The sequence below is a fragment of the Phocoena sinus genome, chromosome 14, assembly GCF_008692025.1.
Source record: "Phocoena sinus isolate mPhoSin1 chromosome 14, mPhoSin1.pri, whole genome shotgun sequence".
In the NCBI taxonomy this organism is placed as follows: Eukaryota; Metazoa; Chordata; class Mammalia; order Artiodactyla; family Phocoenidae; genus Phocoena; species Phocoena sinus.
In genome coordinates, this window is record NC_045776.1 from 4,065,001 (window position 1) to 4,085,608 (window position 20,608).

Here is a 20,608-nt window from a genome sequence, read left to right on the forward strand (position 1 = left end):
GTTTCATCTTGGTCCAGTTTATAGATAGTCATTGGGTAGTTTTTCACTATGTAGTATTTTCAGGAAAGATCTTGTTTTATACTTTATATTCCAACAAATGTTAGCAATATTGATGTCACCATTGAAAGAAAAAAATGAAAGAGTGAAAGTCTACCATTTCTATAAATTGCATGACTGTAAAAGTTTTACAGCAATATGTTCAGACTAAAAACAAACTTTTCTTGTTTAATTTAAACAAATACACTCAGAGTTTTCTAATTTTATATATATTTTATCAATAAGCACCTGAAAGGGGGGAGAATTTATCTTTCATAGATACTTTAAGTTGTACAAAATTTACCATCAATTACTAAGATTAAAGGTGCTGAGAAGATACTAAGCATTACATGCAAAACTACCAAAGGTCACCCATGAAAGAGCAAAGCTTTACCAAAGAACAACGGACTCATAGCTCTTCTGTTCCCAAAGAAGGATGCAATGAAATTATAAAATTTGTAGACACAGACCATTCTTTAATTGCCAAAATTCTGAATATCTAGATGGTCTAGATCAAGTCTCTCTGAAATGGTTTTCACATCTATGAAATATAAAGGTTCTCTTTAAAATCCAAAATTCTGTACTGCTCTGCAATAAGCTACCTGGTGTTAGGGCAAATTAAATATAGTAAGTCACTGACATTTGCAAGGCATATGAACTGAGACCTTTAGAAAGCCTCATAGAATATACCTTCCCTCATAAAAGGTGGTAAAGTGTTTTAAAAAAATTAAGTAACCCCTTAAGAATCTCAGTGATTCTATAAATACAGTCTAAAATTGTTAACTAAGCTATGAGTTCTTCCAATAAGGAAAAAATGAACTCTACATTCTATTTCAGAACGTCATTCCTTAGTCACATTGACCTGTCTCCAGAGGCAGGACAAGAGGAAGATGGAGACCCTAGAGGCCTGTGCAGACAGACAGGTGGCACACTCTGCAATGTCCTAGCACTGTTCTGCTGGGGCCTCAGCATCAAGTCAGCAGAAAGGCAGATGAAACCAGTGATGGAAACTGAGAAAAATACCTGTAAAGTGGAGCGCACTCATTTAAACAGGCATTCAAGATGAAGCTATTTCGACTGAAAGTAGCACCTTTCATCTTGGGATGAAAAGGCCTCCAATTCCTAGGACAGAGCTCATCCCGATTTCTTTCTCAGATACTGCTGGAGGCTGACCAGGACTCAGCAGGTGAGGTCAGCCCCAGGCCACCCAAATCCCCAGTGAGAGCAGGGTCCTTCCTGAGATGCGCCTCTCTGTGACGGCAGCTCCACCAGAGGAACAGCTGTTGGTTTCCCAACCCTTCTCCTCTAAGAGCCGCTTCACTCAGAAGAAAGTGCTTCTCTATGGCAGGGTGAGCTGAGGGTCCCTCCACTGCCAACTTGACCTTATGCAAGGAAAAACACGTCCTAAAATTTCCAAGTCAAACTTTTCTCATGATAAAAGTGAGTTAACAGCCACATGAATTAATAGTTCCCCACTGTAATTTCAGATAAATGTTTACAGACTAATGATTTTCTAAGAATTGACATTTTTGTTGAAAGCCAGATGTATTCCATTCGTAACATTACCAGTAAGAGAGCCATCTCTTCAAGATTCAATAACGTTTTCTCCTTCACTGAATGGAGTACTTTCAGTACTAGCTAGAGAACTAAACAGAAAGTTTTCTGAAACCAACTTTCTTTGTTTCCCATCAAGCATATGATGTGGGTCACGCGAATGTGGCAAATCACGGTCTCACTACACAGACATCAAGGCGCAAAACTGGGCCAAAAATAAGTTTCCTCATCACTGATCCATTTGTGGCCCCATTTTACTTTATTGATTCACTCAATAATATAATGAATATCTATGAATTTACCACTGAACTTGAAAACAAGAACATTACCTTCCAGATTTTAATTTATTCCAACCTTACATCTCTAGCTAAGAATGATTACACTCTTACATTGTTTTCATTCTTTCTTTATTTTCATCAACTCCAGCAGTTGGATCTGTTCAGACTTTTGGTTTTAATCACTTCTTCAGAGGCACAGATACCTATGACAAGCAGAGCACAGTAAATAAAGCTGTACTGAGATCTAACACCAGCTAAGTCAAGGGCTCAGACTCAGCGGCACCTGAGCACATCAGATTCAAACTGGAATTTCCACAGAAATTTACATTATGTCTCATCACTTAGGGATCAACAATATTATAAATGCTAGAGCTGCAGAAGTCAATGGCTTACTATACAAGTAAAAGAGCTCGACGTATAAAGCGATTCTGTTTAATCTGATGAGGAAGCCACAGCTTCTCTGAGATGCAGAGAAGGCGCCCCACCACTGACATGGTCTTTGGCCCAGCCCCCCTTGCAGCTTCAGACAGAGCACTTGGTTTTTACTGGTTTTACACAGCAGTGTTCTATGTAAGGTTTTTTTCCCTGTTTATTAGAAAGAGAAAACTCAGAAACTCACTGAGACTTTGAATATGTTCATATACTGCTATTACTATGAGTACTAATAAATAATAAGCATTGGGCTAGTTCTCTTGTTAAAAATTTTCCTAATCTTCAAGATATGATTATCATACAAACAGTATTTTTTTAGAAAAAGGAAAAGGTATAAAATTTTAAAGACCTGATATCCAGCAATAAGACTGCCACTTTCTAGTTGCCAAAAATATATGGCATATCCATATTATGTAATTATCAATGTGAAATGAGAAAAAGACATTCTCAATATTATAATGCACCGTGAGAAGGAAAGGGAAAATTATTGTTTTAATTAACTTGAAAGAAAATTTGGGTATAATTTAAATAAAAACTTCATTATATATATGTTCTGCTGAATCTGCTGTTTCCCGTAATCCTTTTCTCCACCAGATTAGCATGAAAAAGGAGACACAGATATTGTTTAGACCTTGGCAACTAAAAATTTCTTTAACGTGTTTTTATCTAAAAGTAAGCACTTTAAAAATTATAAAATGCTGTGTTTATATATAGTATGATGTTTTTTGTACTTGTATAACTATAAATTCATGTCCATGTCACCATAACCCTGAAAAATGAGAACATGTGTCCTGGGCCTCCCAGGAGAAGGTGATAAAGCTACAGTGACTCAGGAAGAATGCACCTGAGGTTGACTCCGTTAAGAGGCAGGACCATCGACAGTTACATACAATTACACTAGTTTGCACTGCCTTGTTAGAAATGTGACTATAAATCATATGTTAGACCATCTAAGAAAAAGTCCATCCTGAAAAAGAAAAATTTCAATGAGGACTTTAATATCTTAAATCTATCAACCTTCACTGAATGTCAGTCACCTTTGGAAAAGCTGAGACAGAGAAGGAAAGTTGCCAACCACACCCTCAAGAAATTATCTAGTGTGGACCCAGGGCGTATACCCACTGTGTTTTAAACAAAAAAGAGAATCCAAATAGAATGTGCTAAGTTGTACATCAGTCTTCTTAGTAGTAAGAAGCGATTACATAGAACGGAAATCCAGGGAAGGATTTTCACAGTGAGACAAAACCTGGGCCTTGAAATTGCAGCTGACACAGACCTAGAAGACCTGCAGACATGGCTTTCAGTGGACACTGAGTGGAAACAGTAAAAAAAAAAAAGTCTGCTGAGACAGCTTTCCTGTTATCCTGACCCAATTTCTGTATCATACTTACTGCACCACACTATGTCTAGGGAATCACTGTCTATAAAAAAAGCAAGAACTGGATAACATTAAAACTCAGTGGAGGGACTTCCCTGGTGGTCAGTGGTTAAGAATCTGCCTGCCAATGCAGGGGACACGGGTTCGATCCCTGGTCCAGGAAGATCCCACATGCCGCGGAGCAACTAAGTCCATGAGCCACAACTACTGAAGCCCACACACCTAGAGCCCGTGCTCCGCAACAAGAGAAACCACTGCAATGAGAAGCCCGCGCACCGCAATGAAGAGTAGCCCCCGCTCGCCGCAACTAGAGAAAGCCCACGCACAGCGATGGAGACCCAACGCAGCCAAAAATAAATAAATAAATAAATAATTTTTTTTTAAAAAAGAAGATTTAAAAACTCAATGGAAATGATTACTTCACTGAAAAGCAGCTCTCTATATTGACATCATATGCTAGAAACAGTTCTAAATAGAATTAGGTTTGACTCAAATGAAATTGCCAATATTTGATGGTTTTTAACCTAAGTGTTAATTTCATATGATTCAACCTTAGGAGGTGCTAATATCTTAGAACGTATCAAATGACATCATGATTCTTTTGAAAGGGAATGAAGGACCTGCAGCAGCAGAAGACAGTCATTCTGTGGAACATCAGGACTACTACAAGATCGGCCAGTCTCTTACAGAACATCAACGTCTGCTTGTTTTCTCTGAGTACGAGGGCGAGAGCAGCACAGGGTTGGTGGAGAAGCCCTTTGTTTGAAGCTCACAGTGGCTTATTCAAGTGACCCAAGGACTAAGAACTGGGGGTGGGAGGAGATATCTTAGAGAATACCCTGTGTAAACCCTTGAGTTTTCCTATCAGAGTTCTGTGGCATAATGAAATGTAAACATCCTGTTTTTCATCTGTTAAAATGGATCATCATATTGCTTTGATCCAACTTTACAAAAATTACTTCAGAAAGGTTGTACGTTTCCTGAAAATTCCTCAGGAAAAAATTTAAACTTGCACTTTTATAAGCAACTTCCAAGACATCATGAATATAAAGAACATCTCACAAGAAGTCAGTACTGTATAATGAAACTGTATGAAAGTTGGTAATTAGGCCTAATTGAAGGCTGCAGTGAACATATAGGTCTTTGTTCTCTTTAATTCTGGCACTGATGGGGAATTAAGGATAAGAGCTTAAGGCATATTTTAATCAGAGTCCAGATGCATAAGCTCCAGTGTTCTAAAAGCAACTTAAGTGAAATAAAAGAAGAGAATAACCAAAAATATTCTAGATGCCTGCCAAGGGAAAACACCTATATCCTGAACATTTAACATATCTGATTGATCATATTTGGGATCACTTATTCACTGACTTCAAAAAGGGTTAAAACGACAGATATTCTTATATCCAAGATCTGATTGAACTACTAAATGGTAGCAGAAAAAAAACAAAACCCTTAAAAAATTAACTTGTGACATTAAACAACAATGTATTATCACATGCAAAAGCAATTAGAACATTTATAGCAGAAAAGGTATAGTTCACTATCTCCACAGAATTCACTTTTATTTCTATATAGGAATGAAAGAGGAGGCAATAGAACAAAACAGATGTCATTTTAATAAAGATTATCAGTACTAAACCATACATTTCTGGTCTAATAACTCAATGAGCTAGTACTAGATTAATCATTATAACATATACAGTATCATTATAGCCTTTGGGGTTTCCACTTAGGGAGATGGAGAGAGAAATATATATACTTTATTCACCAAGGTTCCATAGGAATATGATGAAAAAAGCAAAATCATTTAGAGATGGAATACACAAGGAAGAAACTCATAGAAGACAGGGGCCTCATACTGAAGCTTGAAATAAAATAATGATTTGGAATGATAACCAGGAAAGATGGAATGCAGTAGGAGTGTAATGAGGAATAGGAAGAACAAACGTATAGAGAAAGGAAGAAATACGTTACAGAGTTGGGAACAGAATGTGTCTAATGAAATACAGGCAGACCTCGGAGACACTGCAGGTTCAGTTCCCAACCACCACACTAAAGCCAAGTATCACAGAAGAGCCAGTCGCGTGAATTTTTCGGTTTCCCAGAGCATATAAAAGTTACATTTACACTATACTGTAGTCTGCTAAGTGTGCAGTAGCATCATGTCTTAAGAAACAATATTCATACCTTAATTAAGGACACTTTATTGCTAAAATGCTAACCATCATCTGAGCCTTCAGAGTCGTAGTAAGAGCATCAAAGATCGCTGATCAGAGGTCACCATAACAAATATAATAATAATAAAAAGTTTGAAACCTTGTGAGAATTACCAAAATGTGACAAAGAGACAGGAAGTAAGCAAATGTTGCTGGAAAAATGGAGCTGATGGACTTGCTTGATGCAGGGTTGCCACAAACCTTCGATTTGTAAAAAGTAACAATATTTGCAAAGCACAATAAAACAAGGTCAGCCTGTAAAACCAATGACTAAACAGCTTATTTGCAGGCAAGCTCCGCAATTGAATCAGGCAAGGTGACTGGCACTGAGGGAGAGAGGGAGCAGGCGAGGCAGGGAGAGCCGGTGAGGGTCTCCAGGAAATGTCGCTGTGACCGGCTAATCCACTTGCCCACACTGTCCTGGGGCTGAACTCCACCGACGGCTTGCTGGCTTCCTCTTCTGTACAGAGTAAGAGGTAAAGCTGGCACAGCATTCAAGGCTCTTTCCCAGCCGGATTCCGACTCAGTTGCCCAGGCCCACCCTCACCCGCCCCATGATCCCGCTAAAGGAAACACTCCCACGGGTGACCGTTTCCTAAACAGCGCACGGCTGGGGTCTTAGCTCTTCATCTTCCCCTCTGCCCTGCCCCAGCCCCAGGGCGCAGTGGGGCAGGACTCACCAAGCTCGCGCACACCTCACCGGAGGCCTCTGACTGTGCTCTCTGCTGGGAGGGCTCAGAATCTACGCTTCACTTAAAATGCACCCCTTCAGAAAGGTCTTTCCTGAGCACTCATCCTAAAGCAACACCCGGCCCAGACACTCTCTGGAATAGCACCCTACTGTATTTTTGTCAGCGCCTCCTAATAAAATTCTCCTTTTCCTGTATGTGCGTATTATCCCTCTATCCTTAGCCTCAGTCCATCAAACCTAAATTGAAGGGGCGTGAGAACGGAGGGTGTATCATCTTCAAACACGACATGCCATTTCAGTTTTGGAACACAGCGGTAATTGTAAATAGCAGATGTGGCGAATGTTTATTGGGAGAATAAATTAATGAATAAATTAGATGTCTTCATTAGCATCCCCCATAATACCTCTTAAGCAAGATTAATTGTTCCCGCTTCTAAAACTTTCTTTTGTATCATTGTGTAGCTTTTCTTTTCACATATTATGGATAACTGCATAACCTACAATACCTTCTAAAGAACAAGAATCATATAATATCCATGTCTATTTAAATGCCCGGGAATAAAACACACAGAGATGAACGCTCAATAAAATATTAGCTTAAAATTTAAACATGAATCTCAGAAAACAAAGAAAACCATCTTACATTTCTGTAACACACACATACTTCTAACACTTAGACTTTCCCTACTGCTAACATGAAAATCTCCCCTAGAGTAGTAAACATGGAATTTTATCAGCACAACTGTGATGCGCTAAGAGCGGCAGTTACTTCTGACGGAGCAGAGAGCAAGGACCCTGCTATAAAAGTTAAGCAACCCTCCCTTCTTTGGCTGGGGACTACACACCATGTCTGCTCAGCACACTTTAGGAGCAAGCATTCCTCAAAATAAGATAATCTCGAAAAATAAAAAGCACCATTAAAGTGCACTAAATTTTCATACAACAGGGCAAGGGCAATTAAAAACACGTCTCATAACAGGGCTGCACACTGCTCGACACAATGCCCCCAAACCACAGGGCTGGAGACACATGTCCTCCCAGACAAATACTGACCCTACTCCACAAAAATTCTCATTGCAAAACTTCCCTTGAATTATGTGAGCTGTGATTTATGTGAGGTTGTTAAAATATACCACTCACATAAAATGGGAATTTCCCATAAGGGAAAAAAGGATGAAACTAGAAATAACAGTAGTAAATAAAATGCATTCCATGAAGTCCATCCTGATTTCTAGAGATGAATTACAATTTTGGCACTGAGCTTCCCAGCAGTAAACATGAAGAAGAAAACTCAATTATACTCACGATTTGCTAGTACTTAAGACCAAAATGACAAGTTGTTTCAGAAAGGCACAACTTTTCCTGGAAGAGAGACCAGAAAGACACTGCCCCCCTACCCCCAGGATCTCACCAGGAAAATATGACATGTGTTCAGGAGCTGCGCCCCTGAGCACGATCTTTACAATAAAGACACGCATTTTATAAGGTTACTTCTTAAAACATTCTGAAATTTAAGTCATTATCATAAAAACTAAGTACAAAATCAGTCAAAATGTTATTGGAAGAAGAAAACAAAACCAATGGGGGCAAAGGAAAGCAGCTCTCTAGGGATGGGACTAATTGAAGGGCAAAACTGAAAGCACATTGAGAAATGAGTAGAAAGAATATTTATTCAGAACAGCAAACTAAATTATAGGACAGATATACAGAATCCAGATATTCCACATAGCTTTACACTACGCAACTGAAGTAGGAGTAGGGCTACCATTGCTTCATGGAAACTGAGGGCCCCAATGAAGTTATGAGCGTGAAAAGCGGGTTTTCTATCCCCTCAGAGATGAGTCATGAGAACCATTTGTAACTAGGTCCAAACACCTCCCCAAAAAGTAAGTTGGAAACTTCAACAAACAAATGAGGAGCTGAGATCCTGATATTCTCACCAGTGATGCTAACTTTTGCTAACTTTCACCTGGAAAATTTATAAAGTAAGAATTAGAATATACCCATTTCAGTAAGAAAACATTTGTCATAAAGCAACCATAGAACATCCTAATTATCCATTTAATTTAGAAATACTACCCAAATGCTAACAAGATAACTTCAGTAGAAAATATATACTATCTCCTTATGTACCTTAATAAGTGGTCAGATTAAGTCAGTAAAATATAGAAGGGAGTTTTCTAAAAATAACAACCTTGGCTTTACATGAGTGATGTGACTTCTATCATTCCACACAGAAATAATTATTTAGCAGGGCTGTCTATTCAATCCAACTTTCTTATAATAAAATGATGTCAAATGATCATAGGATACTATTTATATACTAGGTGCTGTCTACAGATGGAGAAATGGGAGAAGATAGAGGAAAGGGAGTCCTAAGCTCACGCAAAAGCAATAGTAAGTCACTGAAATATAACCACCTCCCACTCATTAAAATAAGCAATCCGAGATAGAATGAATTGAAATGTTTTTCCTCCATTGTGGCTCAACAGAGTCACTTCTTATATAAATATTAAATAAAAATCACTAGCCATTGATTAAGAGAAGAACTGAGAGGGGAAACCGATAAGCAATAAGCAGTGGTGACGGGAGAGCAGACCTGAGCCAGAAAACACAACGTGACTGACAAGTGTTATAAAGAACACTCTTCAGAGACGAGAAGGACACTCAACATGGAATGAAATATCTCAATGCCTCCATGAGAATAAGCTACCTGTTTCAATGATAAAATAGAAAACAGAATTTACCTTACAGAAATTCACATGGAACAAATATTAAGGAAAATGGCTGATCCTTTAATAAAGGAAAATATAAGCAATAACAACTTAGCCAAAAGGCAAGTTACTTATCTAAAATGGACAATCAAGTGACAACAGCAGGAGCTATCTCACATTATGAATATAATCTCTTCTAATAGGAAAAATTTGAGTCTACCTAAATATATGTAATTCAGAGTTTTAAAAAAATGTATTATTCTCTCAATTAAAAGTAACCTAAGTTTCTAATGAACCCAAAGTATCACTGGCAAAGCTTCAATAACAACTGTGCACGTACACGTATATATGCTTTTCCCAGGAATGTTTGGGTTTCGGATGACATCCTCATGCTTCAGTATGTATATGTGTAGCTGATTCACTTTGTTATAAAGCAGAAAGTAACACACCATTGTAAAGTAACTATACTCCAATAAAGATGTGAAAGAAAGAAAGGAAGGAAGGAAGGAAGGAAGGAAGGGAGGGAGGGAGGGGGAGAGAGAGAGAGAGAGAGAGAGAGAGAGAGAGAGAAAGGAAGGAAGGAAGGAAGGAAGGAAGGAGGAAAGAAAGAAAGAAAGAAGGAAGGAAGGAAGGAAGGAAGGAAGGAAAGAAAGAAAGAAAGAAAGAAAGAAAGAAAGAAAGAAAGAAAGAAAGAAAGAAAGAAAGAAAGAAAGAAGGAAAGAAAGAAAGAAAAAGAAAAAGGATGAGGCTTATATCTAAACTGAGAGACAGAAAACAATGATGATGCCTTCACACAATTTTTACCATATAAATAAAAAAGTTCTTGGGCTTCCCTGGTGGCGCAGTGGTTGAGAGTCTGCCTGCCGATGCAGGGGACACGGGTTTGTGCCCCGGTCCGGGAAGATCCCACATGCCGCGGAGCGGCTGGGCCCGTGAGCCATGGCCGCTGAGTCTGCGTATCCGTAGCCTGTGCTCCGCAACGGGAGAGGCCACAACAGTGAGAGGCCCGCGTACCGCAAAAAAAAAAAAAGTTTTTGAGAAAGGAGGTGAGATAGATTCCAAAAGACTTACACAACATCCTGTCCTATAGCAATTGCTCATAACAAATGAGAACAACTATCAGGGCTGCCAGTATTTCTATCCCACACTCAGACTACATAATATCTGGTATATGTAAAAATGAGGGGAAAAGATTTTATTATCAATAAGCTCAAAGATACTGTTAAAAGTAAGATGCCCAATCACAAGTGACAAATGTCTGATAAAGGAGAGAAGCCAACAAAAATATCAGGGCTCAGGAATCTGAAGAAAGCCTGGGGGAAACCCATTCACTTGAACAAATTCACTGGCCAGCCCTGAGCCTGCCCCCAGGGGCCTGAAGATACCCCACAGCTAGGTTGACAATAAGGCACAATCTGAGACTTAGAATATTCACAGACTCCTGCAAAAATTGCTTCATTGAAAAAATACTACGGTCTCAATCTGGATATTCATTAATAACTTGAAAAACTAGGTACATTATTTAGCTCTTAGATTCTCAGATACACACATCCAACTTAAAATCCTTTACTGGTAAAACTGGCTTGGGGAGCACATCAGCCTTCCATAGATACTGCGAGTATAGACATTTCCTGATATTGTCCCAGACACCACAAAAGCAATGTATCAGATCAGAAATTCTGAGTGAATCATTTCCCCCTCCTCCTGTTTACACAGTCATTCAAAGCCCAGCTGATTTCCAAGCACTGAACTACAAATGCTATCTCTTTCTATTGTAATATGCACCTGGCTTTCACATAAGATATACTTTTTATGGCTGTTTCAATTGTGATAATTGTGGATAAGTTCATTTTCTAGATTTCTATTAGAGATTTCAGAGAGTCAGAAAGCTACTTTGGCTAACTATATTATAAAGAGAATTACTTACTTAAAATAAGGAATACTTTAGAATGAACTTGCAAATTAATTGGAGTTTATCATTTTGGAATGTGAACTGAATGTGGCTATATTTAGTTGTTTATATATAAGTGTACAAGACTTCTAAAATATAGTAATATACTACCTTAAAATAAGTTCATGCAAATTTAGGGACAAAAAAGTATGTTCTTACACAAGCCATCACTTCAGGTGTTCACAGAGTCAAAAAATATATATTTGAAATTATCTACTTTTCTGTTGCTAATGACAGTCATGCTGACAAAAGTCATTAGTTCATCAAACTATAGAGCAAGAATATGATTTGTTTGTAATAAATTATCATTTTTGCATATATCAGTCAAAGCACAAGGCCTAAATACTTGCAAACAAAATGCATTATTAATTTAATTGTCACAGCCTATTTAGCTAACTTTTATTACTATTTGCTATAATATGCAATGCATAAGAGGGGAGAATCAAATTCAAAACATAAAAAGAATAAACTGATTATATTGTCCTAGAGAAATTAAAATATAGCAAGCTTGCAAAACTATGGCCAAGGCATTAATGTTTTAAGTAGGTAAGAAAAAAATGTTTAACTTAATTTAGAGAACAGTTATGCCCAAAGTGATGGTTGAATATGCTGATAAAGAGTTTCTTTGTTTCCTAAGACTGTTAAAAGGCATCAATTCCCTCTCCAAGGAATGGAGGAAGGTGGACTGGAAGGAAGGAGCCTTTCGGTATTTACTGTGCTAGATTTTGCTACTTAAATCTTAGCCTTCTGCAGCTATGGACGTCTACTGGGAAATAATGCTGCGGCTGAAGCCCTGGTATTCCAACTCAGTATTTCTATCAGGAAGAGACAATGCCCTATCTATAAACAGATATCATAAACAAGAGGTCCTCTGAAACACAGAATTTTTGGTAGGAAAAACAATTCAGTCTAATGTTGAATGTAGATGAACTCTGCACTTGGACTACTTAGAAGGTAATAACCCAGAAGATGAGGAATACTTTCCCATTTGAGACTCATCTCCTCATTTCAGGACAAAAATCATGTAAAAATTGGAGAAAAAGCTTACCATACCTCAAAGGCTAAAAAAGACATGCAATCTTTCTCTTGCCTCTTTTTAGCCTCTCTTTTTGTATTAGGGACTGAAATGAGTGAAAGCAACAGAGAGTTATCCTGGAATGCACAGGAAAAGGTAAATGGAAAAACCCAAGAGTACAACTGGGATTTTCAAACTCCTAGCACCATATATAGGAGGTATCTACTGTTTTTAAGGTGCTTGGAGGATAAATATATGTTTAAGATGTTGAATTTTTCATTAATATGAAACCATATGAACAGACATACTCAAATTTTTAAAATTCCTAAATAAAAAGCAAAAATGATACATTCGAGTTCAAAATGTATACGAGTTATATAGTAGGGAAATATTTTATTTTTACTAATTATCTGATCTAGATTGTTTTCATTCAAATTTATTGTGTGAATAAAACACCCTAAGTACCTATATGTAAAGATTTCAACGTGAGATAATATAATCAGTACACAGAAGAGCACCAGAATTAGGAAAATAACAATTCCAACACTTATTAATGATGAGATATTGAAGAAATTGTTGTATATTCCTGAATCTGTCTTTAGTTCTATAATGGAATAACAATGCACCACTGATAATGTCATATAATGATTAATGAGATAATGCAAATGAAAGCAACAAGAACACAATAACTACAAATGTTTTGTTTCTTAAATACTTACAAAACATAACTTTGACAGGTTCCAAATTACAATTTAAATAATAAAAAATCTTTTGAATTTCAAGAATAATGCATTCAGGATCTGTTCAACACATAAATTTTGTCTCAAGTTAAATATAATGTTACAAAGAAAAGTATGAGAAACCAAAAGGCAGAAAGTAGGCATATGTAACATTCCAATATTCTGACACAGTAGTCATGTCCAAACTAAAATGCTAAAGAAAACAATATGCCACCAATAGAAAAGTCAAGTTAAATTCCTTGTAAACATAGAACATATTGATGAGTATTTTAAATTTTTAAAAAATTTATTAAACATTTACAAACATGGCAGAAGAAGCCCTAGGCTATAGAATGATAGAATAAATTGCATCATGACTGACATTTTCAAATAGTATTTAAAACAAAAGTTTCTAGGAGTGTCTGCAAAATTTCAGATACCATCTTGGAGGATTTGGGGAAAGCTGAAAACCTACCAGGTCTTTGAAGGAGGTGAGAGTGCTTGCACTAGTGCTGAGGGAGCTGCACATTTTAAAGATTTAGAGTTTCAGAAGTAGCCAGGCTCACCTGGTAGCTGACATTGCTGTATTTCAGTTCACCTAATATAATTAAGTCTATGTGATGAAGCTAATTATGATACAGTAGCAAGAAAAAAGAAAACCTGGCAGTTGATGACAGTAATTGTAGTGTTATTTTTCATGACATGGCAACCGTAGTATTATTTGGAGGATGACACAAGATGTATTTCTTTTTTAACATCAGCAATGTTTAATTCTACAGTAAGAATTCAAAAAATGTTATTTTAAAACCTCAAAATAAAAATACACAAAGTTCAAATGAAAATAGTTTGGTTTTACATATTTATTTTAGCTCATTCTGATGCATTTGCAGAGGTCAATTCCCTCCAATTTAACTCTTCTACTGTTTCAAGGTTGTTTCACAAATTCAAATCCCTCAAATCTTTTCAAATATTCTTAGATTGAATTTTCTACAATTAAAATGCAACATTAAATTCTTATTGGAAAAGACGCAGATGAAGAGAACGGACTTGAGGACACAGGGAGGGGGAAGGGTAAGCTGGGATGAAGTGAGAGAGTGCCATGGACATATATGCACTATCAAATGTAAAACAGATAGATAGCTAGTGGGAAGCAGCCGCATAGCACAGGGAGATCAGCTAGGTGCTTTGTGACCACCTAGAGGGGTGGGATAGGGGAGGTGGGAGGGAGACGCAAGAGGGAGGAAATATGGGGATATACGTGTGCATACAGAGGATTCACTTTGTTATACAGCAGAAACTAACACAACATTGTAAAGCAATTATACTTCAATAAAGATGTTTAAAAAAAATTCTTATGGGAGAATGGCATAAAATATGATATTCAACAACAGAGTACCACTAATGTAGAACATGACAAACTGACTTGATAAAGTTCTAGGAGTCACCCCACTAAACAAAATCTAAAATGAAAACATAATTATATTAGTTAAATTTTTAAAAAATGGATGAAAATTACCTTTCTTTTGGTGTGCCAACTCCATGTTTTCCCAGTAGATGAGTATTTAGGTGTTTCTTCATTACAAAAGCAACCCTTAAAAAAAAAAAAAAAAAGTTATTATAGAACTAAAACTTAACTCTCTGCTAGAAATACATACTAAATTTTTTAAAAACAGACATGGATTTTATATATATATATAAATATATATATGTAACATGAAAATGCACATTACAATGGCACTAAATCCTAAGCAGAAAGCTTGCGTACAGATTAATATACTGCAATACCTGAAAACCAGAAGAAATAACTGCATTTAAATTCACTGATTCATTTTCTCACTTGAGTAGACGAACAGGGACCAAACCAATGATTTTAGTTCTTTAGTCACTGTCTTCACTGTCAGTTAGTAAGAAAGATAAAGCAACACCTCAGTATCACATTCCCTGCCCCTTAGTTGATCCCACACTTCAATCATGAAATGAGTTTGAGAAAATGTCATTTTATTAAACATTTAAGGGACTGTAAAAGACAAAATGAATAGCCTTCATGAAGCTTCCTTAAAAACATGGTAATTATTTAGAGAGGTTTTTTAAAATGATATAAATTTTTACCGTGTCTGCAATACAAGCAAAAAAAAAAAAAAAAAAAAGTTCTTAAGTGCCCAGAAGGTATCAATAACTAAAACAAGCAAAAAGTATTACCTGACATGCTATCTTATTTTACATACAAATCAGATCACTTAATTTAATTTTGTTGACATAGATATGAAATGGACAGGAATCAGGAGCCAGTGCATAGTGCACCATTCTTCTGCATATATAGAGTACAACACAATTTAATTACGTCATGTGAGTATTTAAAACAATTTAGATCTCATTCAGAAGCATCAGACTAAAATGGCTCTCTTGATAAGCAAAAAAATTTTACTATTGTAACTTTCAGTGTAAAAGGGGCTTGCAAACACTTTTGTTAATCATGTATTACAGCTGTCCTTCATAAAGTTACTAATAGCTAAAAGGCAACAGAATCTATTTGCATATATACATGAAAGGCATGACATGTGCAAAAATATGATTTTAATTAGCATTCTATGATATAAAGGGCTACAAATCAAATTGGCATGTTATAAGATTCTTACCATTAAACACTGAATTCATCTGGACGTGTTTGCACAAACAGGCAACACAAGACTATAAAGTACTGTGGTCTTATGGAAGAGATGTGTGTCAAAAGCCAAGACCAAAATGTGAATGCTCCTTTTCATGTCTGGTCTATTTTGGTTATTTTCATATAATATTAGGGAACCTCAGTTTTGAGGCTAAAATAATATGTTTGTATTTTTTTAATGACTAAGTCCATTATTCAAGTAATGCATTTGTATAACACTAAAAATAACATTCATTCTTTTCTCTACACTGAGTAACAATTATGGACAACACATGCTTTACAACTATAAATAACCAATCATACCACCAATCCATAAAATGAAAAAATGATCATTACATACAAAGAATCAAACTGTGATGATGTTAAGTGCTTAACAAAAATTACAGTATAAGATATTCTATATTTGTTTCTGTTTGATTTGAACAAAATAAATAATATTTTTCACTTCCTTAAAAAAGAATACAGCAATAACAACAGTCCATTTAAGTCATAACTTCCCTACTGTCCTCTATTTTCCTATAATTAAAAAAACATAAAGCTAATAGCAAAGAGCAAAGGTTAAGAACCCAGAGTTGCAAAGCACAGCTTATTTATATGACCAAGTATAATTTAAGAGATCTGAGCCTAGAAACCACAGTGTAGCTTTTAAAAGACAAAAATTTTATTAATTAAAATGTTTCAGGTTTAAGAAGTAAAACAAAAATATCACACTGCACCGGGGAACAAACTAAAGTACACAGAGAAGGAAAGCTGCTTCTTATAATTTAACATTCTGACATAATCTGCTGCATGTCTATAATACTAAATTATCCAGAGGAATAACAATTTATTATTATGGGGAAGAATTTACAATACTAAAACACAGCTCAGTTGTAGTCAAAGGCAAAATATTTATTCATCCAAAACCCGACATAAAGTAACTATAAATTCTTTTAATTTGGTCTAACTAAAGTATGTGTCGTGTAAAAGTCTCAACATCATCCGCAGTGAAACAATATAAGCCAAGCATGACAGACTAAAATAAACTTACCAACCTCCATGGATAATAAGATTGCCAGTAATTTGTGTTTACTGAACGGAGCCTATCCTTCACTGCCACCATAAGAGTATTAATATTTTAACATAATGGTTGTTTTGGAAAATTTATAATCTAGATAGCACCAGAAATAAAACAAAAATAATCCTGAATCTGAAAAGCTATGCAACTGAAATGCCTTGCTCCCAATGAGCACACGTGACTTAACACTTTGCTTGTTTCCACTCATTCACTGGTGACTATGTACCAGCCATGGGCAGGTTCTGCATGTAGGATGCAAAATCAGACAGTGAAAGTCGCGTCTTCACGGAGTCTCCCTTCTATAACCTGTGGCTTCTCATCAGGACGAAGCAGCAGCACTCAGCCTGCCACGCTCCCGCACGGACTCCCCTAACCATGTGTGCACAAGCTAATGCGTGTGCTATAAGCAGGACCTACCCTAGACAGGAACGGTCTAGGCAACTGTGGTACACAGGTGATCAAACAAAGAGAAGTCCCTGCCTTGGAAAACATAAAACCTAGTGAGGCAAACAGATGACAAGAACAAAAGCTACAATACAAAGCATCCTAAAGAGTGAAGAAAAGTGGTGGGAGAAAAAACAAAACAGAGAAGGAAGAGCTGAAACCTCAGCAGGGGATCAGCATTTTACATTTGGCTGGCTCAGGACTGCGGTGGCGAGCTGGGTATTCCACCAAGCAGGGGGCAGCAGGCCACAGAAGGAAGGGCAGCCACGGAGCCCTGGGGCACGAGCCCGTGGGGCCGTCCGCGGTGGAATGCGGAGCAGAGGAGGGACGAGGTGGTGGCCGGGCACTGGGGGAGGTACCAAGCTCCTAGGCCACACAGCCTGGGCTGGCACTGAGCGAGAAGGAAAGCGTCGCAGGCGTCCGAACAGAGGACAGATGTGCGGGACTCGCATTTTAATAGAGTCCTCTAGCCGTTCTGTTTAGCACAGACTGCGGGGGCAGGGGAAGGGGGCGGTGCGGGGACACAGAGAGAGGGAGGAACTAACTGGCCCTTGCAATAATCCAGGAAGAGGTGACAGTGCTTTGGACCGAGGGCTAGCGGCAGAGAAGAGATCTGGTCAAATTCTAGACACGTATTTGTGATTAGAACCAAACATTTCCCTAGGGACTGCACATGGAGTCTGGAGGAGAGGAATCAAAGACAGCATCAAAGATTTCGGCCCGGGAAAAACTCAGCTGGTCTGAAGGAGAACATCATTTTAGGACATGTTCAATGAGGAAGCCCACTGACATCCAAGACGGGTCTCTAACAGGAGACTGAATCTACTGGTCTTGAGTTCAAGGGCAAGACTCATGCTAGAAATATATACTCCGAAGCTATCCATCTGGCAAGTGCCTAACAATCTAAAGGAACACCTTGAAATAATAAAAAGTAGTGCTGTTTAAAGTATGATTGATTTCCAAGTATCTGTAACTGCCTGAAACAGCATCATTTGAAATTGTTTTTGGTGTCAGAAGAACAGCACAACAGTAGCATTTGCAAACTAGCTACAGATTTCTACTTTTTAGTACAAAAATTTCAGATTTGAACTCCTAATTTTAAAATAATTTTTCTTACACTATATGGAGATAGAATACAAACCTCTTCCTTCAGCCCCTCAGATTTTCTCACTGCAGAATTATTTCACTCGTGAGTCACGAAAGATTATCTGACTCACCTATGAAAGCAAATACAATATAAAACCGTGACTACAGAGAACAGGACGTGAAAAGCAGGAGACACCCAGAGCCACAGCACCCTTGCACTCCCACCTCACACAGTGCAAGGCAGGGTGCCCAACTCAGGGGCCAAAAGTCAGGTTTGCACAGGCTGTGCTTCTCCTGAACTCAAGGCAAGAGAAGCAGCAGCAGCAACAGCAGCTTCCCTGAATTTTTATGTTGTTTGTTTACCTCATCTGTCGAATAAGGTCAGATACTCCTGAAAGACAGGCCTATAAGATACAGTATCCAACTCCTCAAAAATTTCTGATGATCAGGTCCATGTAGGCACTATAGGTTACAGGAAAGAAAGTGCATTTGCTGCTAAGAAGTTAAAATCTAAACACAATAAGTTAAAAGAAAATTTCTAAGAACTCATCACTATCTGACTATGATGCGTGCACAGTCACTTATCCTTTTAGTCTTAATGAGGGATCTGTAGTAATCCACCCATTTCTCCCAGCTGGTCCCCCTCTACACCAGTGCCACACACCTCGCAAACAGCTTGTCAGAGCACAGGGGCCACACAGTGAAAAGCTGAGTGGACCAAACAAGAATATAATTGACAGTTTTTCATCACTGCTGAAGAAGCAGAAAATTTTAAAAAACAACAGCAAGCTGCAAGTTTAGCCGGCCAAGGCTACCTGAGGAACAAGAAACAAAGCCCTCGCAAGCAGACGCTTGTGGCCATGTTCCTGGTCAAGGCTGGTTAACTCCTCAGGTTGGGTTGACCACGCAGCATTTGTCCCCCCGGTAGCACTTCAAGTACAAGTGAGAACAGGTGACTCCTGTCAGGGCTCTGCCATTTACGGCTCCTGTAACTTTGAGAATTTTAAGAACACTCTCCGAGTAGCAGTTTCCTCAGTTGAAACATGAGAAAAGCAATACTTCATAGGAGTTTTGTGAGAGTTAAATAAAACAACATAAACACAATGTGGCATGAGAAGCCTTAATAAATAATAGCTAATATTAGTACTGCTATTTTTAGAATAGTATCCGTGACACAGTTACGTCTAGAAAAAAAATAGTTTAAGGATTTCAACTCTGAAAGCCTCCATTCCTTTGAGCCAGTTCAGATAGCATCTTAACTGACATGCGTAACAACTTAAATGAAATTTCAGCAGATGCAGCAAGACTACCTAGAAATCAAGACGCAAAGATCTGACAAGTCTACCACGTCAAACAACAGTGCCTACCTATGTGAAAGCCACTGACCTGAGATGTAAATTCGATACCCATTTCTGTTTACACCAATCCCCAAGAAGGCGGCTGGGGCCAAGAAAGAATAATGCACTCCACATCTGAGCGATAGCACCAAGCACAGAATAATGGGCCATCACACACATCCAAATGTCCAGCAACCCAAGGTTCTGTTTTGTCCCTCTTTATAGTTTTGACTTTGAATGGTAAAAATAAAAATTGTAACCAACTTGGAGAAAAAAATGGCCTGAATGAGTGAAAACTCTAAACTTTGAATTTTGATATATCTTTAAAAGAAACTCATATTTGGTTTTTTCAAAGTGTTTATACATATATCCTAAATCCTAGAATCTCATAAGAAAGCAAATCTACACAAAAACTGCATCATCAGTAATCCTGTGTCTGCTGTCAGAACTTCAGAGGCAGCCCTATAAAAGAGCCCACCGTTCTGTGCTTTGCGCAACCAAGTCACGCTTTGGACCTACTCCTCCACCACAATCCCTTCACTTTCCCTTCTGGCCTCTACAAAAGGCCCTCGCCTTCCTACCAGGTGCAGAACTCAGGGTTCCTAGTAATCCTCCAGGTGCTAATATAGATGCAGCAGACACTCGGGAAGAATACCTCACAGGTGATACCCAACCTTCTTCCCTCTGAAGTAAGATGGAACCAAGATGGTATTGACAGTTAAGGAGTATAACTCTGGAAATAAACTTCCTGGGTTTCCATCCCTGGGCCACCATTAATTCTCTCTGTAAACTGAGGCCTGTTATTTAGCGAGGTGCCTTTGGTTCCTTCTCACATAAGATGGAACGGTGGTCATGAGGGTTACATGATTACTGCCTGGCGCCTGACACACTCTTAGCCTCATATAAACCTTTGCCACTTTTAGCGATTGAGCGCCCCAGGTGCGAAGGTTCAAGAAATAATGAACACCCCCAATATTCTACCTCATCCCACTGGCCAGTGCCTCTCGAGTACTGGGCACCAAGTTAGCAGGAAGA

General features: G+C 38.0%; 1 protein-coding gene across 2 annotated transcripts in view; it reads right to left on the bottom strand.

The window, feature by feature from the left end:
• ZNF407 (zinc finger protein 407) overlaps window positions 1–20,608 on the bottom strand; it is a 430,215-nt gene that overhangs the window by 258,965 nt on the left and 150,642 nt on the right. Inside the window, exons 4-5 of one of the 2 annotated variants that reach the window (XM_032654304.1) lie at window positions 14,501–14,575; window positions 5,141–6,354 (exon numbers count right to left, since the gene is read on the bottom strand). In XM_032654304.1, coding sequence (XP_032510195.1) covers window positions 6,174–6,354; window positions 14,501–14,575 — 256 coding nt within the window. In that variant the 3' untranslated portion in view covers window positions 5,141–6,173. Of the gene's footprint in view, window positions 1–5,140; window positions 6,355–14,500; window positions 14,576–20,608 lie in introns of those variants that run through there. The other variant, XM_032654303.1, reaches the window with a different exon arrangement.